The sequence below is a fragment of the Diplotaxodon limnothrissa genome, linkage group LG13 (assembly GCF_057381915.1).
Source record: "Diplotaxodon limnothrissa isolate DT_005_m linkage group LG13, D_limnothrissa_male_GT1.1, whole genome shotgun sequence".
In the NCBI taxonomy this organism is placed as follows: domain Eukaryota; kingdom Metazoa; phylum Chordata; class Actinopteri; order Cichliformes; family Cichlidae; genus Diplotaxodon; species Diplotaxodon limnothrissa.
The window spans coordinates 23313462-23340221 of record NC_140608.1 but is presented as its reverse complement, the minus strand read 5'-3'; the positions used below and the strand labels follow the sequence as shown (position 1 = coordinate 23340221).

Genomic DNA, 26760 nt, shown 5'->3' with positions numbered 1-26760 from the left:
TCCCTCTTGTGACAGTAGAACATTTTCCTGGTAGTAGGATCCATCACAAAATGACATGAAATGTCCAGGAATCTGTGTGGGTGCTTGTTTAATTTCTTCAAGCACATCATTTTTTTTCAACAACAATTGCAAAGATGTGAGAATAGGCACATACATATAAGTGTGCTTTGACGATTCAATTAAATACTCCACAGGTTTGACATATGGAAAATTTTCTTCATAATATGATTTCCTCCTCTTTGCTGTAGATAGTGGTCCTTCAGATGTGACACATTTATGTAAAACATTACTATCAGAAACTGCCTGACAAATCTCATCCACCAGTTTGTCCGTATATGTACAGTTGTGCTTTTTCAGTATATCTACAACTGATTTTCTAACCAAAGGTTGTGATAACAAAAACAACTGATCAATATGCTCAATAATCTCCTGTGTTGCTCTCTGGGACACATGGAGAAGGGTCTGCATTTTCAAGAAAAATCCAGCCAGATTGTATTGCAACTGCTCTTCTAAACCCTCAATTCCACTGATTTCACTGGTGGATGCCACTTGATTGTCATCTGATGACTCTATTGAATCAAGCTGCATGTCATCTTTTTGTTCTACATTTATAACACTTTGCACAATGCCTTCATCGTAACTTGTTGAATTTTGGTGGTCTCTGCATTTGTGGGCATTGAAGGTTGAGTAGACATTGGTTTTAAAATTGCAGTTCTTGAAAGGACATGGAACAGTTTCTTTTCGTTTTAAATGCCCCCTCAGATGGATAAACATTTGGCTTTCAATAAATGGCTGCTTAAAATTACACATAGAGCAACAAAATCCATAATTATTCAAATCTGGATAAGAACCGTCTTTTCTTTGCGTGGGAGTGTGCATTGTTGACATGTGTATCTTTAATGAATTAAATGTATTAAATGTACACATGCATGTGTTGTAGAGACAGGGTAAGGGTGAAATTGTGGAGTACTGACCATGGTTGAGCCGATAATGCTTCAACAACATGACTTTTATGGCAGTAGAAAAACTAGACAAACTACACAACTTGCAATTCCACATTTTGATACCAAATCGTTTTAAAATCACCTTTACTGGTTGTCTTTAGTGCAGTGCTGGATGATCTCTCGGCATGCTACTGCTCCTTCAATCGTCAGACTGTAATAACACAAAAGCCATGAGGACAGAAAGCTAGCAGAACAGTTTTTACTTTTACTTCACTTAAAAACAGTCAATCTGAATAACACAAGCTTGGAAAACAGTAAGATTTATTCTTGCACTACAGTTCATTTTCAATTCAGGTTGGTCAACTACTCTATACGTTATAAAATAATAAAGCAATTTTACACAAGTGAAGTACACAATAGGCTAACCCTTGGAAAGTACAGAGTCAGAAACGTTTAGGTTTGGTGCAGTGCAGCTTTGAAAAGGTAAATTATTTCGCGACTAAAATGCCACTAACCATCATATTCAAAATTTGTGAAGGCGAACTTGTCCGTTAAACTCTTAAAATTAACACTAAATAAATTTTCTACTATTTTCACTGTGTCAAAAGTAGGCTACATTTGAACTTGATAAAGGTCAGAGTCAGAAAAGCGTAAACACTGATTTTACCAAAGGTTTTGTGGCACGCAGTTTGCAAAAATCAGACTACTTACCAACTATTGATTGAAACAAGCCACCAACCGTTAATTTTTTAAATTGTGAAGGCAGACTCCATACAGCGCTAGGCGGGAATTGTGTGCTGGCAAGCTAAGTTACGAGCTACTACAACAAAGTAGTCTGATAAATTACAACGAAGTACAACTAAAACAAAGCAGTCTGATAAATGTACGTTTTGTATGCTAGAAGTAAGCATTAACAAAAAAACATAAAAATAACTTTATCTTGTACTTTCCACTCTCTTGACGAGGCTCCTGTCTCATGGCCGACAAGTCCAGGCAAAACACTGGGGGCGGGGCTGTGGATGATGACTAATACAAATGAATTAGCACAACTTAAACAGTTTAAAGCAACAGTACTTAAAACGTTACAAAAACATAATGTGTACTTATTACAATAAAGTTATTATATCATATGTATACTTTTGGGTCTACCTAACACACTTCATGAAAGTTACTTTAACTATTTTTCAGAACTGAGTAAGAACAACTTACTTCTTTTAGTAAGATGCACTGTTGGGTTTTACAGTGTAGTTTAGCATTTAGTCAAGTTAATGACAGAGCCAGTTAGAGTTTTCATGGGGACAGCCTTTCATCCAGGTTTAGGTTTAGGGAAGGCTGGAGCCTAGTCTGGTTGAGATAAGGGGAAAGGCAGGGTACATATTGACACAGTTCAGTACCCACAATTATTGCAATTTTTTGTTATTTTGCAACATGCAAAGTTTTGCAACTGAATGGGGTCGGTTACATAAATAGTTGAAAATCACACCTCTGTTGTTGTCTGCATACACCGAAATTCACAGAAATATAACTATTAATGTAATAGTTATACAGAAATAGTTATATTTCTGTATAACTATTACATTTGCGTTCAGCAATCTTCATGTTCTTTGAGTTGAGTCCTCTCGAACTGGACTCACTGACAAAGACTGATGGCAACATGTTGGCGACCTTACACAATCTGTCTAACAGCCAATTAAACAAAAGTTTGCTCGGGTAACTTTATGTCAGGATGATGTTGCATGAGAGGAGTCCTCTTGTTCATAGTATTTCTAAAGTGTTTCTATAAAATGTTGATACTTGGTGTCCCTGCATTGATACAATACCACCACACAATTTGTCGTAACACTCAGACTGGACTCATTTGAGGCTAGATGTTGCTATCTTCTCCTCTCAGATTACAACATCACAAAAAAATAAGCGTAATCCACAAAATTGTCATCGAAATTATATCAGAAATTTGTTATTTTTTTAAACACACGCTTGAGTGTGTGATTTGATCTGAGGTGGATATTTTTACACAGCCATATAAGGGAGGAGAGGGTGACTCTGAAGGCGGGATGTAGATAGAAAAGGTAAAAGAAACAGTATAATTTTTTTTATCTGATATTTTTTAATTTGCTAAAAAAAAAAGGGTAAGTGGCGACAATCCTCTGGAAACCATGAATTTGGTTTTTATGTGGCAATTCATCCAACAGTTGCTAAGATATGTTCAAGTCCATAGATCCATTTTCTTAACTGCATATTAAATTCAAGGTCATAGGGATGCTTAAGCATAACCCAGCTGCCATAGGACAGGAGGCAGGTCCATCTCCACAGGTTTACCACAGAGAGACAGACAATCATTCACATCTACAATTTAGAGTCACTAATTGACCAAACATCTTTGGACTTTTAAAGGAAGCCAGAATGCCTGGAAAAACCCATCCAGGCACAGGGAGGAGATGAAAACACAGAAACGCCCCAGAACCTTCTTGCAGTAAGGCAAGAGTACTAACTACTGCTCCACCAATACAAAACCAGTTGGAATCACCTTAACAAGCAGCCAGTTTTAGTTTATTACTGATCTAAGAGAAATAATACCAACTGAATATCTAGTCTTTTATACCCTCTCAGTTCTCAGAGTTCTTTCTTAGTTAAGGAAACTCCTCTTTTGTTACCTGTCAGCCTCTATCATCACTTTGTTTACCTACTCTGACAGTGGGGAGTTTTCTACAGTTATGGTTCAGTCACACTAGGATAAAAATAGGACAGCAACCTCCTTGAGACTTGAATAAAAAACACTGGTTGCAGAGAGAATGCACTGAATTTTTTCAGATTGGGTGACTTTCTGCTAGCAGCTGCAGCAAACAACTGATCGCCGAGATGATGAACGTGTAACACACTTAACTTCTGCATGACCACTTTCAATTGCAAGACAGTTACACAAATCACCTGGTGGGATGCAACCGGTCTCCAAATATTTGCAGTACCACAAACTGAACGCAGTCACTATCAGACAGATCAGACAGTCTGCACTGACGAGCGCAATTCGCCTGCGACACATCACTGTGCAAGACAGAACTCGAATGGTTGTAATGTTTTATTGCTATATTAAACCGAGGTTTCTGGACACCTATGTGACTTTGCAGTTAAACTGCCATCCTGCAAATCAAATCAAATCAAATCACTTTTATTGTCACATCACATGTGCAGGTACATTGGTACAGCACATGTGAGTGAAATTCTTGTGTGCGAGCTTCACAAGCAACAGAGTTGTGCAAAATACAATAATGTAAACAAGCAAAATACAAGAATGGCTACATCTGAAACTAATAAATATGTGTACAATATATAATAGTATATGCATTTCTGGATGTGTATACTAAATATTTTTCTACGTGTGTGTGTGTGTGTGTGTGTGTGTACATATTTTACAAATTAAATAGAGTAAACAATAAATAAAATATATAAAAATATACAGAGTTGAATATGTGCAAAACAGTGGTATTAATGTGCAGTATGGAGTGCATAATGTTGAAGTTCCAGTAGTGGAGGTGAGGTGTCTATGACGTGTTCAGCAGTCTGATGGCCTGATGGAAAAAGCTGTCTCTCAGTCTGCTGGTACAGGACCGGATGCTGCAGAACCTCCTTCCTGATGGAAGCAGTCTGAACAGTTTATGGCTGGGGTGACTGGAGTCCTTGATGATCCTCCCCGCTTTCCTCAGGCACCGTTTCCTGTAGATGTCTTGGAGGGAGGGAAGCTCACCTCCAATTATCCGTTCAGAGCACCGCACTACTCGCTGGAGAGCTTTGCAGTTGTAGGCGGTGCTGTTGCCGTACCAGGTGGTGATGCATCCAGTGAGGATGCTCTCAATGGCACAGTGATAGAAGGTCCTGAGGATGCGGGGGCTCATGCCGAATCTTTTCAGTCTCCTGAGAAAGAAGAGGCGCTGCTGCGCCTTCTTCACTGTTTTGTTTGTGTGTACTGACCACGTAAGATCCTCAGCCAGATGTACACCAAGGAACCGGAAGCTGCTCACTCTCTCCACAGCAGCGCCGTTGATGGTGATGGGGGTGTGTACTTCTCTGCACCTCCGGAAGTCCACTATCAACTCCTTTGTCTTTGCGACGTTGAGGGTGAGATGGTTGTCTTGACACCAGTGGGTCAGGGCGCTGACCTCCTCCCTGTAAGCCGTCTCATCACCATTGGTGATAAGACCCACCACTGTAGTGTCGTCCGCAAACTTCACAATGATGTTGGAGTTGTTAGTGGCTGTGCAGTCAAAGGTGTAGAGTGAGTACAGGAGAGGGCTCAGTACACACCCCTGTGGAGCACCAGTGTTCAGTGTGATGGGGGATGAGGTGATGCTGCCCAGTCTGACCACTTGGCGTCTGTCAGACAGGAAGCTAAGGATCCAGCTGCAGAGGGAGCTGCTCAGTCCTAGATCCTGCAGTTTCCTGTCCAGCTTCGAGGGAACGATGGTATTGAATGCTGAGCTGTAATCTACAAACAGCATTCTCACATACGTGTCTCTCTTCTCCAGGTGTGACAGGGCAGTGTGTAGTGTCAGGGCTATGGCATCATCAGTGGACCTGTTGTGGCGGTATGCGAACTGTAGAGGGTCCAGTGAGTCGGGTAGTGCAGAGCAGATGAAGTCCCTGACCAGCTTCTCGAAGCATTTGCTTACGATGGGGGTCAGGGCTACAGGTCGCCAGTCGTTCAATGAGGAGATGGTGGAGGATTTGGGTACAGGGACGATGGTGGCCATTTTGAAGCAGGCTGGGACTACAGACAGAGAGAGGGAAAGGTTGAAGATGTGCGTGAACACTCCAGCCAGCTGAGCCGCGCATGACTTGAGGACGCGGCCGGGAATCCCGTCCGGACCTGTAGCTTTGCGTGCGTTCACCTTCCTGAAGCACCTCCGCACATCCTCCTCAGACACAGTGTGCGCACTGACGTCATCCGCGGTGCGCACACTGTCCGGTCTCATGGTGTTCGCTGTGTCGAATCTAGCGTAGAATACGTTTAGATCCTCACACAGAGAGGCCGTGGTCTGCGGTGTGCTGGTTTTCCCTCTAAAGTCTGCGATCGTGTTTAGTCCCTGCCACATACTCCGAGGGTTGTCAAACTGTTGCTCCACCCTGTCCCTGTACTCACGTTTGGCTGCTTTGATCGTCTTCCGGAAGTGGTAATGTGCGTGTTTGTAGTCCGATGTGTTGATGCAGCTACTGCATCACTGTTTGTGGAGGCATTTCAGTTCCAGATCTATGAGGATCTGGCTGGACTCTGAATGTAAGTAATTTCTGTGTATGTATACACACTAGATTTGCTTCATATGGCAACATTTATTCATAAACAGGTTGCATGTAATTGTTAATGTGGCCCCATTCAGTCACAAACTGATAGCAGACTGACCCCGTCTTATTGCCGTTTTATTGCTTGGCACACTTATTCACTCACACTAACATGACACACAAAGCAACCATTTCAAAGGCAACAAACTTGTAAGTTAATTATACATGGTGTCAATACTTTCCCCTAGTGTGACGGCAGCGTTACTCTGGTTGTTCCACTGGCCACCACTGTAGCTACATGGGGAGAGTGATCAACAAAACTGGGATGCTCTTTCTGTTTTGGTTGAGCAATGAGGCCTTTATTTTTCTGCAAGATATTGTAGCTGATGGCAGACTGATTTGAATGGTGAAAATGAGTTTTAGTAGGAAGCAGTCAAAATGCAGGTGTTCTCATTATCCTAAGACCACTGGACTGTACAGCTGAGACTTCTATTACTAAGTGAAGATAAGTGAAAGAAAAAAAATCTGCTTGAACGTTTGGGAATCACTAAAATACAGTGTGCACAGCATTTTGAAATCCTTTGAACAGTTGTTTATTTATTTATTTCATTTTTTGGAATAAAATCGATGAAAAGGTTATAGAGTTATCCAAGTTGGTGCACTGTTAGTTAAACCATTAAACCATTTTTAACTCTACCCCATCCAGTCTTGCCTGCAGCATTATGTGTGGGAGTGCAGTATCTTTGTATCGTCACTATTCTGAATATTAGTCTTCTGTTCTCTAAAACCAAGATGGCCTCGGATTCACAAATGCTGAGACAATACCGCGCCACTGAGAAATACGATGCAAGTTCAGTTAATGAAAGCACCTTGTGGTCTCATTTCATTAACTGTGCACACAATCGAATACGTCATGCGGCATCACTTTCCATTTGGACGAGTGCCCGAGTAGCCATAGGAGGCTGCAGTTTTATTTGCTTATGTACTTCAAGTAGAATTTGACTTTCAGTGAAACTGATGGCGCTCTGATAATTCAATCAACACTGAGATTTATTTATTGGAACTACGCATGATTAAATAGGGCTTGCTTTTAAAGAGAAGGCAGTATTGTGTCTGGAGCATGTGTGTGGTGTGTTCTGCATGTGGAGATTTATCACAGCGACTGAATGCCTGTGCACGCTTCTTTATTAATATAACAGTGCGGTGCGGTAATCATTTGGATTCGTGGAGGAATCCACCCATTAGCGTCACATTGCAAACAGGCTGCTCTCCTCGGGATCACGCGCGTCAGGAGAACCTGAGCTGCCTAACATATACAGTCCAGTTTAAATTAATTGGGAAGCACTTCAGTAGCTTTTCAAACGTTAACCACAAATGGTGGAGTTTAAACTTAGGGTCGCTACTGCTACTCAAACAGGCAGGAGGGGAGTAGAAAATGGTTATTGTTTAAACACTCGTCTCATTTGAGCTACTCCAGCTGTATCTACAGCGGCTATGTGGGGCAAGTCTCCCAAAGGTAGTTATCATTTGTTTGTGTGTCTTTGTGTGTGTGTGTGTGTGTGTGTGTGTGTGTGTGCACGCGTCATAAATACTCAATAATGGCCAGAGCTTTTGTTTACCTCAGCTGAAGAGAGAAGTGGGCTTTTATTTGAGTCGGGCTACTATCAGACTCACCACTTATATTCGATTTCCCCTTAAATATATTCTATAAGTATATTTAATGTGCTGAAGCTACTCCTTTTTTTCACATTTTCTCCACTTTGCTGTTATATGCCGCCACTGTGTCCTGTTACTTTAGATTCAGAGCTTAGAGCCTGAGGTGGCATAATCTCTTTTCTTCCTTAGAAAGCATTTGCTGAAAAACTGCAACTGTTTACGCAGGAAGTGTGGAGCTTTTTTTGTCAGTATACACTAATATGTAGATTAAACCAGTGTGAGATATTTTCCTTTCTACATTACAGCCATAATGTAGATTTTACTGAGTTTACAATATAAGTTATTATAATTGTATTAGCTGTATTTTGTGTGGTTTCTCATTATGCTTGTACACATTTTCTTTATGTTCATAGTGCCCGTTTGAACAGGTCTCTGCTGCTGGTCACTTGCCTCACAGCTAGTTTTACAGAATTATGGAAGTTAATGAAGGTTTCCTAACTGGTGAGTTGCTGGCCAAAGTTGCCTCACTGTGAGTGGATCTTGGATGGGTTACAAACATATGGCTTGACTTTGTCAAAAAAGAAAAAAAGGTCTGAGTGTTGGTTCTTGCTGTGTGCTGGAGTAGTTTTTCCACTATCAGAGACAGAAAAGAAACAAGTTCACCTCCTAATCTAAGTCACAAATGACATGGAATATTTGGCACAGATGAGACAATGACAAAGAACGTTTCTTTTCAATCAGATTAAAAAATATATATATAAATTTATTACCAGGCTTAGGTACAATTATTTTAGAAAAATGTTTGAATCCTGCAGGGAGATCCTAAGTTGGACTGACCTGAATATTACATGCAGAGCTTATAATTCCTCCATAAAGCTCTGGAGCTGTACACAAGTCCATATTTTTCCCTACATGTAAAGTCTAGTAAACATTGTATTGGACTAAATATTAGCTCTAAAAGGTACAAATAAGTTTTATTTGATTTTAAGATGCAATGAAAAGAAACTACTTGTGTTCAGCCCAGTACTAAAGAAAATGAGGTAATACATTAATTTAACAGATAAATCATTTCCTTATTTATTCAAGTTGACTGAAAAACAGATAATATACTCTGACAGGGTGCAGCGGTTCATCAAGACTTCAGGGTAGAACTGGCCTACCTTGAGTCCAGAGCTTTCAGCAACTGAAAGCATTTGGCACATCATGAAATGAGAACTATGACAAAGAACATCCTGGACTGCTGAGAAGCTTTAATCCTATATTAGGCAACCGTCGGGCAGTATTTGTCTTCCAAAAGTCGAGTGGCTGCTCTCATTAAATCTCAGATGTTAATGGAGTGTTGTTAACAGAAGAAGGGATGCTACACCGTGGTAAACATGTTGCTGCCATCAAACTGAAGACGAGCTAATAGTTCTTTTTTTAAATGTCTCTTTTTCTCAGTTTAAAGATTTGAGATGTTTTCTTCTTTGAATGAAATATGTGTTTATGATATTGTCAAATAACTGCATTCTCTTTTTAATTTACATTTTGCACAGTGTCCCAACTTTTTCAGCATTGGTTATGTATTTTGAATGTGAAATCTCTACATTTGTGGTTTGCTTTGCAAAACCGTGGCCAGGCAGTCACTGATAGGTCACTGCATCTGCATGACTGGAGCTTTAGCAATTTCATAGTGACAGCCACCAATTTCTAGCAACCACTTGCACCCAGTTGTGGAATACTCATTTTTCCGTAGTTGCCAGTAGTTGCCAGGCGATCTTTAACCAGTTCTCTGGGCCTACGTGACTGAGCCTTGGTGAGAAACAAATGCTTTATTTTGGTGATAAATCTGGGGTACCTTCATTCAGATTAGATTAGATTAGATTAGATAGAACTTTATTAATCCCTCGGGTGGGTTCCTCTGGGAAATTCGATTTCCAAAAAAGCACAGCACCGACAGAAGTTACAGAGTTACAGAATATTATATATATATATATATAATACACACACACACACACATATATATATATAAATACAGAGACAATATAAATAAAATATACGAAGGGGATAAATAGAATAAATAGGAATAAAAATAAAAATACAAGTGAATTGCACATTTCAAGTATTGAGTCTATTGCACCGTTGACTATTTACAAAAGTATTGCACAAAAGGTATTGCACAGTGAGGTGAAGAGGCACTACAGCTTAGTTGTTCCCCCCTCCAGTGTGTGTTGATTTTTTCCCCTCCAACTCCTAAACCCCTAAGCCCTAAACAGGATAAGCAGCTAAGAGAATAGATGGATGGAAAATAACCTTGAATGAAACTTAAGCTCTTCGATGTGTCGACTTTACTATAATGACTGAGAGCGAATGTAAATCAAGCCGCTGGGAACCAGTGATGTAAGTGACAGTAAACTCAGCAGGGGTCTCAAAGCTTGTAGCAGGGAAATTACCTTGGCAAAATTAGGAATGCTAAAAACAGGGTAGAAGACATTATTGCATTTTTTCAGGGTCCTTAACCAACAACTACAAATCCTTCAAGCTTTACACTATGATGAATGAGGACATTATGTCAGGCTGTTAATCACAGAAAAGGATGCAAAACTCAATTTCAAATAACTTCCTCTGATTGTTCTGACTTTTGGCATCCATTCTGTTGCATTATGTAGCAGACTCCACCCGTCCTGAGCCAGTTAATGACACAGAATCATAATTTATAACATTTATTTGCAGATATTTGTTATCTCAGGCCTGGTGACCTTAAAAGGTTTTGCCTGTATTGTCATCTATGGCTTTAAACGTGACTGTATACAGGAAACCACTAACACAAACAGGGCCACAGCTGGCATGGTATGTGAAACCAGGACTACAACATCATAACAGGACAATTATTCTCTTAATATCCAGAGGAAGTTCAGACACATGAGTACCTACTGTAGGAAATGTGTAATTACAAATCAGCCAATTGGTTGTTTTCTGTACTTTATTCAACTCAAATCACAGCAACAGTGATTTGCCTCAAGGTGCTTTAGATTATAAGGTAAAGACCCTGCAATAGTAGAAGGAAAACCCCCAAAATCAAATGAACTCCAGTGAACAAGCACTTGGCAACAGTGGAAAGGAAAAACTCCCAGTTGGGCCTGAGGGGAAGAAAACAGCACAAAAGAAACATTGTGAAAGAGAGCCAGAGATGAATAATAACTAATAATTAAGTGGAGAGTCATGGATAAAGACAAAGAGAGTGAAAAGAGGTGAGTGAAGAAGAAATACTCATGGGTAGGGATGGGTATCGTTTAGGTTTTATCCGATACCGGTGCCAAACCGGTACTTTTGAAACAGTGCCCGTGCTTAAACGGTGCTCAAACCGGTGCTTAAAGAATGGAGAACACTCATGTTTAGCTGTTTTTTTGTAAAAAGATAACAATGTTAGCCTTTTCTGCAGCTATGGGGCATATATGGTATCACTCTTGGCTGGAAGCAGTGCTTAAACAATAGAAAAAACACAAACTTTGTCCTAAACCTCTCATGTTTAACTGTTTTCCACTTTTTCTTTGGTCATTTTAGCCTTTTTGGCCAGGGTGAAGGGAGTATCTGCCATCAAACAAGAAGACAGCCGCATGTAGCTATGATGATGTTTGCTAGTTCACCTTACACGCATTAATGTAATAACGTGGTTAGCCTACTCAACGTAAATTACACACGAACAACATTAAGCTACTGACCCAGAGAAGAACGGCTGCTGCTGCATCATCATCCTCATCATTTCTGCTACACTGGCAGGGCTAGGGGCCAGGACTCTCCTCTTCGGGTTTTTGGGGGATGTTGCTAACTCCGGGTCCGATAACAGGCAACCCACCCGCAGTAGATGTGCTCGGTGTGAGGTCTCGCAGCAAGCTATCAAATACGGCGCATTTCTCGGCTTTTAAAAAAAACGCTATGCGTCGCCAGGTGTTTCATTGGATTCCAGGTGTTACCTCCTTTGACAGTATCACAGTATCAGCTTAAAGCACTTGTTGCAGGCTGCTGAGTTTGCATATTTCGCTGTGAAGTACAGCCAGACTTTTGACCGCTTCGCCTTGGGCATTTTTAATCTGTAGCTCTGCTCTAAAAGAACGTACGTACCTGGACCCGCCTACTATCCTCGGAAACGTAAAATGATTGGCTAGAATCTAAAGTGTATCACAGCTCAGGAAAAAAAAAGCACCGAAATAAAGCACCGAAATGTGCGCTGCTTTTCGGTCTGGTTACTATCGTTTATGACAGAACCGATACCGGTACCCATCCCTACTCATGGGAAGCCCCCAGCAGCCTAAGGGAAGGGTCAGGGTCACCTGATCCAGCCCTAGCTATAAGCTATATCATAAAGGCATAAACACTGAAGGCTCTGCCTCTAATTGTTTTAATTTAAATTAAAAGAATTAAAATTTAAATGCAATTCTTTTTTACTTTTAAAATTTATGACACTGGTTCTCAAATTCGGGTCCAAGACAGGAGTCAGCAAAATAATTTTCTCTCGATCATAAAAATGTGTTATATCCTGACTAAAATGAATATCTAGGTAGTAACCATTTATGACAGTCATCCATGTCCGTCATCCATCATCCACTTGCACACATGCCAGTATCATTTCCTAAATGTTGTCAGTACAAACAATGGCAGTAAGAAGCATAGTTTTGATAAAGCTTTATGTAGGATTATTATCACGTTGACCATCAGATCAACCTGCTGACATTGAAGGAGAGGTCAGAGGTCAAATGTGACATGATATTTTTAATCTTTATATGGTACTTTCTATGTGTTGACCATATACACCACACTTGTAATAATCATAGTTTCTAAGTTTTAATGCTTTTTGTCATTTTTGTCAAATTTCATCAGAATTCATTTGAAACTTTTTGAGCGATCCTGTTTACATATAATGACATGCTCGCACAGACGGACATACAAACATGCTACTAAAAACATTACCTCCTTGGTGGAGGTAACAAGTGTAATTTCATTCAGTAAGTTGATGGGTCATTAAAATAACAGCAAGAATATTTTGCACCTATTAGCCAGTTAGGTAGCTGGTGAGAACAGGCAAAACTTTTACCTAGTCCACATCATCAAGTGATGACTGACCCATGCCAGGTTAATTAAGAAACTATGCAGGTGGTAATGTTGTATTTAGTTTTAGTGACAATACCATAAGAAGACCAAAGTGCACCACTGGACTAGAAAATTAGACACTTGAAAAGTCATAATGCTGTCAAGCTGAATCCAAATGCAATAAGATTACCCTCAGAAGTATATAATTGATATAAGCATGATTTAAAGAGCATTTTTGTGTTTAACACTATGAATTAGAAATATCTCTCTGAAATATGCAGTTTTTACAGTGAGATTCGATCCAGTGGCATAAGAGTATTTATTGTGGTAAGATGGTATATGATACTATGTATATTTAATCAGTGTTGGGATTATTGGGTGGCTGTAGCTCAGGTGGCAGAGCAGGTCAGCCACTAATCAGAAGGTCGGTGGTTCGATCCCAGGCTGCATCCTGGCTGCATGCCAAATATCCTTGGGCAAGATACTAACCCTGTGTTTGCCTACTGGTGGTGGTCAGAGGGCCCGGTGGCGCCTGTGTCCGGCAGCCTCGCCTCTGTCAGCGCGCCCCAGGGCAGCTGTGGCTACAATGTAGCTTGCTATCGCCAGTGTGTGAATGTGTGTGTGAATGACTGAATGTAGTGTAAAGCGCTTTGGGGTCCTATGGACTAGAAAAGCGCTATACAAATGCAGGCCATTTACCATTATAAGGGGTTTCTCTCATGAAATCTTCCTCCACTCCAAACCTGCTTTGTGAGGTGCTTTGTGGGATTTGACATTTTCCAATAACACTTGCAAAGCAACACATTTACTGTGCGTAGACTCACACACACAGCAGTGATCTCTGCCCTTTGGTAGGGCACTCAGTCGATAAGGTGGAACATTTTGAACGTTCAGCAAATTCAGAGGCAGTAGAGCAGTGAGCTACACGACTGTTCGGGATAAAAGGAGGTGCTACAGGCGCAGTGGATGACCTTTTGACCTCAGGCCTGCACCAGCTCTTTTGTAGACTATCATACATAATCAAAGATAACTTTGGATGAGAGCGGAGATGAGAGCTAGCCGTTGGCTGACCCTGTTGGACTAGGAGGTTAGTCAGTCAGGAAAGGAACTTCAGTATTCTTCCTAGAGCGTGGTAGCCCCTTCCTGTGTGAATAACAAATCCTGGAGGATGTCCATACAAAGTCTCATTAGTGAGTAAGAGGCATACAAAACTGGCATGCTCAGATGATGACATGTGACATGATCACTCATATATGATGAAGAGCATATATTTTTGCATATAACACATAGTTTGGATGAAAGTCCGCTTGGAGAGCTTGTTACAAAGTCTTAAGAGTACAGACCAGGCGTGTGTGTGTGTGGTTTGTGTGTGGGAGTGTTTTTTAGCATGGCCCAAACAACAAGACACAGATCATTAACCCTAAACGAGACTCATTTTTCTGCTGCTAATGATGGCTTGTATCAGTATGACTAACTAATGCTTTAAATCAACTGAATTAACACCAGTTACTGTAAAACAGCCACAACCAAAGGTTTTCTTTGAAGTCCACCAACAGTAGGGATATAGCCATCAACGCCTTCAACCTCTAAGGGGAAATCTGCATTATTGAATGGCTCCTATAAATCTTGCAAATCCATTCTGAGCTTTTTGCTCAAAAACTGTCCCATATATCAAATAGAAGAGCTGAAGCGTTAATTCTATTTTCACTTTGGGATGATTATTGTGTCCTTTTGGTTTTATTTTGTTTCTTCTGGCTGACCCTGAGTTGACCTGACAGATAATTTGCTAAAGTTTTAGTTGAGCTTTGTTGTTGCTCACATTTGGAAAAAGGCACTACCCTTCATCTCATTCTCATCACACTGGACATACAGTTCAGAGTCAAAGGAAACCAGGGACACAATTTCAGGAAGTTTTCTTTGGCCATCTGAGAAAACCGGAGAGGAGATTTTTCTGGAATCCAATTTTAGCATCGTCCGAGGTTTTGGGGTAGGCAGAGGGGGTGGATTAGAAGTCCTTGGCTGTAACCGCAACATGTGTGTTTTTGTCTCTTGGCTGGATGTGGTCTGGGTCTCCAGCATGCAGGAAATTGTCTGTGTCATCCAGCTAACAGGTGCTAGTTAACCCACAAATACTGTCTCAATTAGATGTCAATGTAAAATAGTAAATCTAATAGAAATTTACAAATAGCGCAAATATTTAATTTTGTTTTTTTTTCCCATTTTAAATTCCTTGGCTGTTTAGTTCTTCTTGAAAGCTTAAAAAACACAATTCTTTGCTTCAGTTCAAACTGCAAGCACGCTATTATAAGGTGAACTGGACTCTGCTGTGTGCACATTGTGAAAGAAACATGTTTTGCAGGATGGTGCTGGCCTATATGGTCAGATTTCTTTAAACCAAGCAAATTGAATCTCAGAAATAATCCCTAAACATCCATAGATAGATAGAGAGATAGACTCCTATCTGACTCTTTTTCTGTGTCTCTTTTCTCCAGGGACCTGAAGAATAATTTGATAAGTACAGTGGAGCCTGGGGCTTTCCGTGGTCTGCTAGCACTGAGGAGACTGTAAGTATGATGAAGCCTTGTAATAGCCTTCTCCAGGGGACGCGGGGAGAGTCCTTTGGCTTTAGAGACAACGAGAAAGAGTGTTTTAAAGTACAGAGTTGAAGAGTGGACTGAAGTGTTTAACTTAGGCAAAAGGCCTGCAGTACAGTTTTAGACATTCACAAACCTTCTGTGCCTGAGCAAAGCTAACTCAGGACACAGAGTTATGGGAAGAACAGAATAGCTGCAAGTTAGCAAACTGACTCCGAAAGCAGTCAGCTTCACAGGATAGTGTAGTTACAGTTTGCTAACAGTATCTGCCATTGGAACACTCTCAATTGGACTACTGCAACCCCTTGAGATGAGGATGAGGATTACGGGATTGACTGAGCTTGTGAGCCCCGGCACTCTGCTGGCATGCTAACTGCCACTGTCTGGTTTTAGGACCTTACCAGGTCTGAAAAATGCAACCTCAGATCATCAACAACACATGACATAACACCCTTACTGCTTCCATACCAGCAAGTGTGAGCACCTGTATAAATGCAGTGTGCTGAAGGTGTGTTAACACAATGCCAAGGAGAAAGGACATCAGTAATGATCTGAAAGAAGCAGTTGTTACTGCCCGTCAGGCCATTTCCAAGTACATCTGAGACTCTACCTCAGTTAGCATGCTATATGCTAAAACTCATTCATTCAAAAGGACTGAACAAGTCTGACTTGTTTGGAAGGGCTGGCATGAGGTAGCGTCTTCTCTTTAAAAAAGAACATAACAACACGACTTAGGTTTGCAAAGTTGCATCTGAACAAACCACAAGACTTCTGGAACAATGTCGTTTGGCCAGATAAGACCAAAGTGGAGATTTTTGGCCACAAACCGCGATACCACAGTACCACTTACCAAATGTACATATCAACACAAGCACCACATACCAAATGTCAAGCACAGTAGTGGAGGGGTGATGATTTGGGCTTGTTTTGCAGCCACAGGACCTCGGCGGGCACCTTACAGTCTTTGAGTCGACCACAAATTCCTCTGAATACCAACGTTTTCTGGAGTCAAATGTGAGGTCATCTACATGACAGCTAAAGCACTGCACACCAGCAAATCTACACCAGAATGGCTGAAAAAGCAAAGATTCAAGGTTTTGCAATGGCCCGGTCAGAACCCATACATCCTCAACCTTGACGCGCAGTGTCATGACCTTAAGAAAGCATGCATAAATCATGGCCTGCAAACTGAAGCAACATTGTTAATGAAGAGTGGGCCAAAATTCCCTCCACAACAGTGTGAGAGACTGAAAGTCAAACAGAATGACTTCATATTGTTGCTGCTAAAAGTGGTTACTGCTACTGAAGCTACTGAATCATGGAGCGTACTTAGTCAGAAGGAGTATTTTCTTTTTACAATGCCTGTAAGTAAGACTATATATAGTCACCAGGGTGTATTTTATTGCTTGCAAGTAAATGTTCTGTGTATAAAAATTACATAGCAATTTTAAAAACTTTGAACGTTACTGCCTTACTAAGTTAAAAATGGCACTATGCTTACATCAAATGAATTCTTCTTTCCAATTTTCGATTAAAGTTATGCTTCTGTTAAAGTTACAGCAACATTTCAAATGTTTTACAGACTTAATTGGAAGGCAAATATTCAAAAAGCAAATGCAGTTTTAAAGGTTAGCTTTCCTTTGTTTGTGGTTTTCGTTGATTTCTTCTCTTTGGGTAATTCTCTCAATGATTACCCTCATCCTTTCTACATATAGGCTTAGGGAGTGAGTGACATGATTGCAGCCTGATAGTTAGTGGGATCTGGGCTGGCAGGGATGCAAACAGTGAGTTAGCCGCGCTGATTCGGGGCGCGTGTGCGCAAGGCTCGGAGTGCAGCGGAGTGCTAATTTAAGTGCTCCCCAACTGGTGATTATTCGAGTGCTCTGCTTATTTTCCCACAGCTGCTCCAGCAAAGCAGCTCTTTAATTACAGAGTGTGAGGGCACGGAGCCACGGACGCGACAGCGCTCAGCCACTCGCACATGGAAGCCCAATGCGTTTGCACATGTTTGTGCATTTCGTGCTCTGTGTGCCAAAAATGGTTATGCGACGAGTAAAAGGTCAGGACAAATATTCCAGGAAGTTGAATAGGCTTTACAGCTGTTTAACTTCTCTGTTCAAGCAGCCATGAAAACAGACATATTGTTTTCCAGTTAGCTCTTGTTCCAACTCGTTCTGCACAATAATATCAGCAAAATTCACCATATGAACAGAAGCATTTTTCTCTTTGCCTTTTTGTTCATATAGGGATCTGTCCAACAACAGGATTGGCTGCCTTTCCCCTGAAATGTTTCTCGATCTGGGTAACCTCTCGAAATTGTGAGTAATCCCCTAAAATTGGAAACATGTCTTGCATTTCTTTATGCTTTGTATTCACCAAATCTGTAGAGGATATGTTTGATATGGCTTCAGTAATGTATGAAAAAAAACCCAGTAGTAAAGCCTTTTTGTATGTGAGGAGTGATCTGTTTCTCTCTGTGTGTTTTTCCCACAAACAGGAATTTATCTGGGAACATCTTCTCCACTCTGACCATGGGACTCTTCACACACCTAGCTGCTCTCAGAGTACTGTAAGAGAAACATACAAGTGTACAGTATAATGGCCTGATCCATTCAGTTTTCTGCGTTTCACTTGTTTGTTGTAGTTTAGAGCATGGATGCAGTGGTAAAAGTCAGTTATTGGCTGTTTTCACTGCAGTTATTTTGGCTTGTCATAGGAAGAAAATGACATTAATAATAGCTATGCAGCACACACAGTAGGTTGGAAGTCTTGCCAATGAGTGACCATAATACATGCACTCAGCAACTAGACCAGTTTTTCCTGTTATGACATCAAATACGTGTTAAATGAATAAAGTCCAAATACAGGCGCATGGGTTGTAACAGTATGCTGTATTCTCACCAGGCACTTCAGCGCTGAGACTTTGTTCTGTGACTGTCAGCTGAAGTGGCTGCTCATCTGGGCTAAAAGCAACTCCGTAAAGATTGGCAATGACACGGTCTGCGTTTTCCCTACCCACCTCCACGGCCTGGAGTTTCGCAACCTACGCGAACCACAGCTCAAATGTGGTAAGGATTTAGCTAATGGTGGTGGCTGGCATTTACTGTCTCCTAAAACTGGTTTAAATGTTGGGGCTATTTAGAACAAAAGAACTTGACTGTTGAAAGCTTTTAGCTTGCAAAATAAAATGACACTAAACACTAACCTGTTATTTATATAGGTCATGTTAAACATGGCCAAAGTTTCACATAATGAGATAATTGTATTTACAAGTAATCCCCGTGAGCCAAAACCTCAGACTACAGACTGCGCAGTTTCTTTCATGATGTATTTGACATGATACAGCCACTGGTAGCTGGTATAGGCTTCAGCCTCTCATGACCCTTATAAGGATAAGTGGAAGAGATGGATGGATGGATGAAAGGATGGACAACAACTGGTTGCAAGGGAAATTTGGCCATTATCTGACTGGTTGCAGTGGTCCCTGGAGGTTGCTGGAAGTCACTAGGTGAAACTGATTGCAAAGAGAATGCTAAACCAAAATCCCCGCTGTGAATGTTTTATTTGCTGGCAGCTTGTGGTGGTTGACTGTAGTTTGCATGAAAGATGCCAACTTGACTGCAAACACTCACAAACTACTGGCTAAGATGTAATAAAACCTGAGAAAGTATGGTGCAAGTTGGAAATGGAGAAAGTTTGCCCCACTAGGCACAATGTTTCCAGTTTGTGTTGCACTTTTCACAGTTTCACAAGAATAGCTAGCGAGTGTTTGTAGACAAGTTAGCCTGTGATTGTCAGAACCGAAGCAACCACAAGGAAGTATTTTTTTAACTGGTTGGGAATACAGATTTTTTGCTAATCTGTGATTGAGTGGAGACTGGAGGTCACTAACAAATCGCGAGAACTTTATTTTTAGCAATCTTTTCTGTCAACATCCAGAAACCACTCACCAACCAGTTGGGGAATGGACATTTTTCCCTTGGTACTGGCAGATCCCAGATGGTCATTGACCAGTCTCTAGGCCTGTGTGGCTGGAACCTCAGAATTGTCACACGCTCAAAACTGCTGAGACATTAACGCCATGTGGTTTGTGGTCATTTCTGTTTGCAGCACTTCACTCTGCCCCAATTCGTATAGTTTTTTTTCTACTCTTGGATATCTATGATAAAAATGATGGCTTGTCTTTAATATGGCCATCTCATGTACACAGCTTTGGCTAAAAGTTGACTTAAAACATTTACAACTTTACAGTGAGAGGAACTAAAAAAAAACCCCACAAAGATATAAAAAAAAAGAAATAAAGATCTAAATGCCTTGTTTCTGACAGAGGACAGGCTAATGGGACACTACGGCGCAGTAAAGGGTAAAAAAGAATTAGTTTGAACTTTTAAGGAGCTACTATTATTGAGTCCAAGAATAAAGTTATGAAAATAGAAATTAATATAGAACCACTTTAGAGTAATAATAAGGTATTTATATTTAAACACACATACATTTATTTTATTACTAGCTTTACGCATATTTTAGCAGATTGAACACAGATGCTGAGACAAAGAATCTGCAGTGAAGTTAAGTTTTATGGCCGAAGTGACATAACACTGCAAATTATGGCTGTATGATTATGATGTTTCATTCAAACACTTGACATTGTCAAATTGTTGTACTACGTGACTCAAAATTTTGCATATTTTTTCATAACTTAAGAAAGTGAAGCAAAATATTATATAAATTCTAAGTGTACTTCATTTTCCAAGTAACTGGAGAGTGCAGCAATATTTTATTTAACGCAAATAAAACTGTGAGTCAGCAGTTTCCCACATTAGTTGTAGCACTGAATTTGTCCCCGCAAAATGATATCCAACAGTCCCCAAATAATGTTCAATTTAATTAGCACTTTTGTTAATTTCTTAATTAATTGAGTCCACCTGTCATCCCAGGCGTAAATGAGTTTTTCAGTCTCAGGCCAGAATGAAAGCCAGCAGGTCTCTGAGTTTTGTAATTGACTGTCTGACAGATGTTTACAGGGAGAAAATGTGTGAAACGTATTATTTTTGTCAGCGGGACACAATTTCATTGTTGATAATTATAAAGACAAAGCAGTGACAGCATATAGCTCAGTTTTTTATGGACGAGAGTTATCATATCTTTTTAGTATTTGCAAATGAACAAAAGTGCATTGTACCACATAACAAAGGGCACTTGGATGTGGCGCTGGAGCACCAAAGAAACCTCCTCCTACCTTCAAATTTACAACCAGAAATGTTCTGTACACTGCAATCAAAGCAGTTACAAACGTTCACTCAAGCATTGTAAATACTCTGAGTGGCCATGCTATGCTGTTGAGCCCATCGCCATGATGACAGACTACTGCTGTGTTGCTGGTCTCCCCTGCCCGCTCGTTTCCACGTCTGCCTGCACACACTGTGAAACAAAGACCAGAAAGGGCAACAAAACAGATGTGGAGACACTGAAGTGAAACAAGTTTGCTTAAATAATGCTACACAAATAAAGGTAACATTTTCTTTACCCTCTACAATCCAGATTGCACTCTGCTATTCTGATTTGAGGTCCACTTTTAGTCTTATTGGGTCTTCATAAACGATGCATATGTTACAAAGAAAAAGCAATGTAGGTCACTGAGCCACTGTTTCGAAAGTCCCATATTATGAAATGTAATAATTTGGTTTACTTTAAACGATGTTTAAAGCAAAATCTGAAGAAAAAAGTTACTCTCAAACTTTGTATAAAGTTTCTTTTCACTACAGAAGAGTAAATAGGACTTGAGGGAAAAAAGCAAAGCGAAAGACTAAACAAAGACATATTTCAGTTGTTGGGGTTAAACTGTGGAATGATGTTGACATCAACATAAAAATGGTTTTGGTCTTTAAAAGAATGCTAAAATATATTTTGGTGGGTTCCTTGTGATAATATTGTTGCTGCTGTCTGTTTCTTGTTGCTGTTATTTCATTTTCTACTTGGAAAGTAGCTTTAATGATAAGAACATAGGCCAGGCATCTATACACATGTTCAGTGGTTCCTATATTAATTGTATTGCACATTCTGTGTAGTCTGTGATGACTGAATGAATAAATAAATATCAATATATAAGAATTAGTTGATTTTCAGATAATAAGGGCAGTCTTATAAGAATTTCAGCTTATTCTGATAATGAGAAAAAAAACTAACATCGTCATCATATTTTTAATTTGGCTGTCTGACAGCTTTACATTTTCAGGTCTGCTTTTGGTGACTTCTCATAACAAGAACCTCTAATGTCATGAAAGCTGCATTTTCAAGTGTTTTACCCATGAAAACATGATTAAGTAGAGCTATTTGGATGATAGGTTTCCCCCTCCGCTGTTATCTCTCCACCTACTGTGCACTGTTTGACAAGCTTAACATGAGCCAGGGATTTAGTGCAAATTTGCTCGACAGAAAATTGCAGGCAAAGATTGTCTCATAAAGGTGTTTTTGTGTGGTCTTTGGCCTGTTAGGCAATGCTCGTTCATCTGTAAATCCGGCGTCGGTATCCCTAAAAGGAGGAAGGAGCTCCAAGATTTGCTCGTTTCTCTTTTCCTCAGATAATCATAAATGCTCTATTGTTTTCCCTGACTCACACGCTGATGCCAAAGGACCTTCAGAAAAACCTGCTATTCACTCTGTAGAAGCCAGTGGTTGAAGGCTATAGTGTAACTGCAACTGCAAAGTGCAAAAATGTCTACACAGAGAAAACTGATTGCACTGCATGCTGTTGGAGATTTTGTCTGGGGAGCTTGCTAAATTTGTGGAAAAGTCATTTTGGCATGCACGGTGGACTTTTAAAGACCAAATATGAGTTTAAAGGCTAAAAGATTAGGACAGATATGTTGTCTATCAGCAGTGGGGGCATCAAAGTGAGTTCTTTAAGCAGATAAAAATGCTCTCTTTACTGACTGGAAGCTGTTAGCAACAGCGAAGAAAAATCCACGAGTCTTTGCTTTCTTTTTCTTTCCTGGTTACAGACAGGCAACCTCCCCCTGCCTCCCTCTGTCTTCCCTCCGTTCGTCTATCTCCCTGCTCCGTGCTGCTGTCCACAGGGGAATTGTATCTCATATGTAATAGAATCATCCTCCTCTTCTCCTTACATCTGGCTCGCACAGGGGATATTGCACTGGAATGAGAAAAATCATTGTTTAGTGCTGGTGTATGTCTGTGTGTGTATGTGTGTATATATAATGCAAAGGGGCATTACATTGGGATGCACTGTATGCACGATGTCAAATAGTTTGCAGAAGGAAAAAAAAACTAATGTAGCCCATGTGCAGAATACATATCTCTACCCTACAGTTTGCATTTTTGCAGTTGCATCCAGACACTGCAATGCAGACATTCTGGAGAAATTCTATGTAATCCTAACTGTATGTGTTTTTCATTTACGTAGAACAAGCCAAACCAATTACAGAGTAATTCTGCATAGTCAGTGGACAAAGAGCCATGAGTGGAATCCAGTGGCAAGACAGGAGGCACTGCTTTTAGGCCCTAAAGCATCCATCATGGAATTACAATGATAAAGTCCTGCTCTCAGGCATGCTTGGCTCCATACACTTGTCCACAGTACAACTCTATCTTACAGTACCTTATCCATTAACTTGTGTAGTGCTCTGAGAGTCATATTTTAAATGTCATTTGATGATTGCTGTTTTCATATGGCTACAGTTTGCAAAGGAATGTTTTCCAGCAATGTACATCCAAGTACCTGACTATCTCTCAGCACCTGATACCACATTCTTGCTATCAAGAATGATGATGACCTGGAATATAATAAAATTCAAACATGGAATCAAAAGTATGCTTAAAATGAGATTATCCCCTCATTGTTTTTATGAAAATTTGTCACTGAGGACAAATTTGTTTCTCTCTCCAACGGCTCCTGCCTGATGGTTTGCAGATGTTTATACCATACATTCCAGCAACAAGCTCTCATCCCTCCGGTGATACAGGTCGGGTGCTGCCTGCAAATGAGGGGGAACGGAAGAGTGCACGCGGCTTCCTTAGGAGATCAGGTGCTTCCTGTGTTGGGGTCAGGGCTGTCTGTTTGATGGACTCCTGGTTCTTTAACCCTGGTAGGAGGAGCACAACAGCCCAGACATAAAGTGCAAAACTAACACAGCATGTTATACACTGCCCAACAAGACCCTGCTTTCTTTAGCGGTTTTTATTGCATGATGACACAGTAGTGCAACTGCACGGGTATCATGTCATTAAACTGAGTTTCACGTGCAGCACTACTTCTCTTAGCCTGTGGTGTGACTCCAATAATTTAATGATGCAAAAATATCATGAAATATACCTCAAGATAGTCTGTCATACAAGTCTTTGAAGTTCAGTCATGCACCTCTTTTAAAACCAGTTGCTTTGAGAAAGGGATAATGAAGTGACTATACAAACAGACAGTACGTGTTTGAGAATATCTGCGTGTTTTATTTTGTTTTATTTTTAGTGTGGATTTGAATCCAATTCAGTTGTGCATGAATACAGTAAATAGCAATAAAGAAAATAAATCCTCTAGGGGGGCAATGATCCATAACAAATGGGGGATATGGAGGTTGGTCTATACTTTAAAAATTGCTAAATTAAAACGATTGCTCAAATAGCCGTGTTATGGACTGGTGGCCTGTCCAGGGTGTACCGCTCCTCTTATGGACTGACAGTTGAGATAAGCTCCAGGCCCCTCCGCGACCATGAATTGGATAAGCAGTTAAGAAAATGGATGGATGGATGATTTCTTAAATTGATGAATTGAATTTGCATTTGAATGATGCAGCAGCAAGAGCTCTGAATGACTTGAACCAGGACACAACTCCTACTGACACAAAACGGCTAAATCTTCTGTTGTCTCGCTCACTCTCTTTGACTTGGACATTCACATTTTAAGTGACTTCTACATTAAAATCTAGTGTAAAATCCCACTACAGCATGTCAATCGAGTTGAATTTGAGGTCTGGACCTTACCATAGCAAGAAATTGACCCTTTTGTTTTTGAGCCATTCTGTTGTAGACCTACTGCCGTGCTCAGGATCTTTGTCCTGTTGAGTGAGCCAGCTTCAGTTAAGCTTTAGCTGTCAGACGTATGGAAAAGAAATAGTAAAAATATAAAAGACTTGCATAAGATGTGGCCTACTTCATATAGTGAATCATATAAGGCTTATATGATTTACTCATGAAAGTGGCCACTTTCTCATTACTTTCATATATTGTTTTAGTAAGTATCCAAAACATACAAGTTTCATTTATATCATTTTTCAAGGGATCTTATATCTGTTTTCACTCTTGTATGCTTTTCATACAAGTTTCACACAATACAGATACAAACTTTATAAAATGTATATATATCTTTTCCATATGGGACAGATGGCATCACATTTGACTCTAGAATACTTTGGTACACAGAGGAGTTCATGATTGGCTCAATGACTTGGTTTTTACCAAAAGTGGAGCTGTGCAGTATGTCCACAGATTTCCATCTTGGTGTCACTGCACCAAAGAACATTGTTCCAGAATTCTTGTGTATTGTTTAGATGCAACTTTGCCATACTAAGCTGCGCCATGATCTTTTTTAGAGAGGAGGTCAAGAAGAGCGGTCCAATATTGAGTGTCTACAGCCATCTGTAAAACATGGTGGAAGCTGGGTGATGGCTGCATTTTAGCCAGTTGATGTTGTCTAAACCGATGGAGTTAGGAAAAGTCCCATCAGATTGCAGTATAGTCTGAAAATTGTCTAATTGGCAATGGTTTCATTATATAGCATGAAAATGATCCCAATAAAGTGCCAGTGCAGTGAAAATACACCTGAACAGAAAACACATAATGAAACACTATCAGCACTACAGATTGGCCTGGGTTGAAGATCAAATTTAAACTTTCAAGATGATTAGAATCATACTAACTCGATTTTTATTTTTGGCTCTTCAGTTAGTCATTTTCCAGATCTTGGCATATCTGAATAACTAGTACTTACCTGCAATTGACAATCTGCAGTTGTTTAGAAATGGCTCCAAGAGACCTTGTGTAAATCTACAATTTTCCTTCACTAAGGTTCTTGGACTTTCCCATTTTCCCGACCATTGGTGAATCCAATGAGTCCTGTCAAACAAGTAAATTTCATGCTAGCAAAGAGAATCTTCCAGTTGTAGTCTTGAATGAAAAGTTAATTGACACCTTCATCACCACTTATTAAAAGATTAAGATGACCGTATGTGTATATTTCAGTCTCTATGTATAGTTGTGTCCCTGTGTAGGTTAGAGAAATTCCAAAATAAAATCAAACATGAGCACCCAATTATTATTTTTTAATCATTAAAGATGATGGTTGCTGGAAATATACCAGTTAAAGGAAATTGTTAGAACCTCCAAATTACCATTGCATTCATGCACATGATGAGTGTATGGAAACTTTTGGCCACAACTGTATATTTCACATAGGATTTAAAAGAAGATGCATACATATAATCTGGTGCTAAGGCACTGCTAATTCAAAAGCATTGTACTGTTTTTTTTATTTCACAGACTCGGCTCCAGTGCACATGCCCCTAGTTCTTGCACATATAATTATGTCTCTGTCCCTGTCCCTGACTTCCTTTGGTTGTCCTACACACACACTCCCAAACCCACAGCCAACAATTACATTTTGCTCTGACAGTGTCCAGTGGCCAAAGGCAAACAGCCACACTCTGATCCTTGCCTCAAAGTGTTGTTTCAACAGTGTTAGCACCAGACTAGTCAACAGTCAATGGCCCCCATGCTGTTTCTGTTGTGTTTCATGCAGAGGAGATAGCAAAGCCTCATCTGCCACTACTGTCATAGAGTCTCGACAATCTAACAGGGTCATCAAGCAATTACACTGAGATGTTGCCATGGAGGAGGCAATATTAGTGACCAGTTTTTAAAGTCACTCTCAAAAGCATGTCACTTTTAATTATACACCTATGATTATAAACTACTTATGTAGAAAGCTGAGGTCAAGGCTCTGCTTGTGTTAATAGCTGTGATTGCCCTGTGGGTTCTATGTTACAATAAGTAATATTGCTAGCTACTCAAGGCTACTCAAGGGAAATGTCAGCTTGTGAACTTAGACCTTTTGCTACCACCCAACATGGATCTTTCACTGATTTCCTCTTTCAAACCAATTCATCGAGCAATAAAAAGGGTTTATGAGCCACAAATTGAATTGTGTGTCTGGTGCTTTCAGC

At 40.2% G+C, this 26760-nt stretch overlaps 1 protein-coding gene across 1 annotated transcript in view; it reads left to right on the top strand.

Moving 5' to 3' along the window:
- The window catches only part of adgra1b (adhesion G protein-coupled receptor A1b), a 203894-nt gene that overhangs the window by 35549 nt on the left and 141585 nt on the right, over window positions 1–26760 (top strand). Inside the window, exons 3-6 of the mRNA XM_085368918.1 lie at window positions 15431–15502; window positions 17779–17850; window positions 18030–18101; window positions 18437–18600. Coding sequence (XP_085225044.1) covers window positions 15431–15502; window positions 17779–17850; window positions 18030–18101; window positions 18437–18600 — 380 coding nt within the window. The remainder of the gene's footprint in view (window positions 1–15430; window positions 15503–17778; window positions 17851–18029; window positions 18102–18436; window positions 18601–26760) is intronic.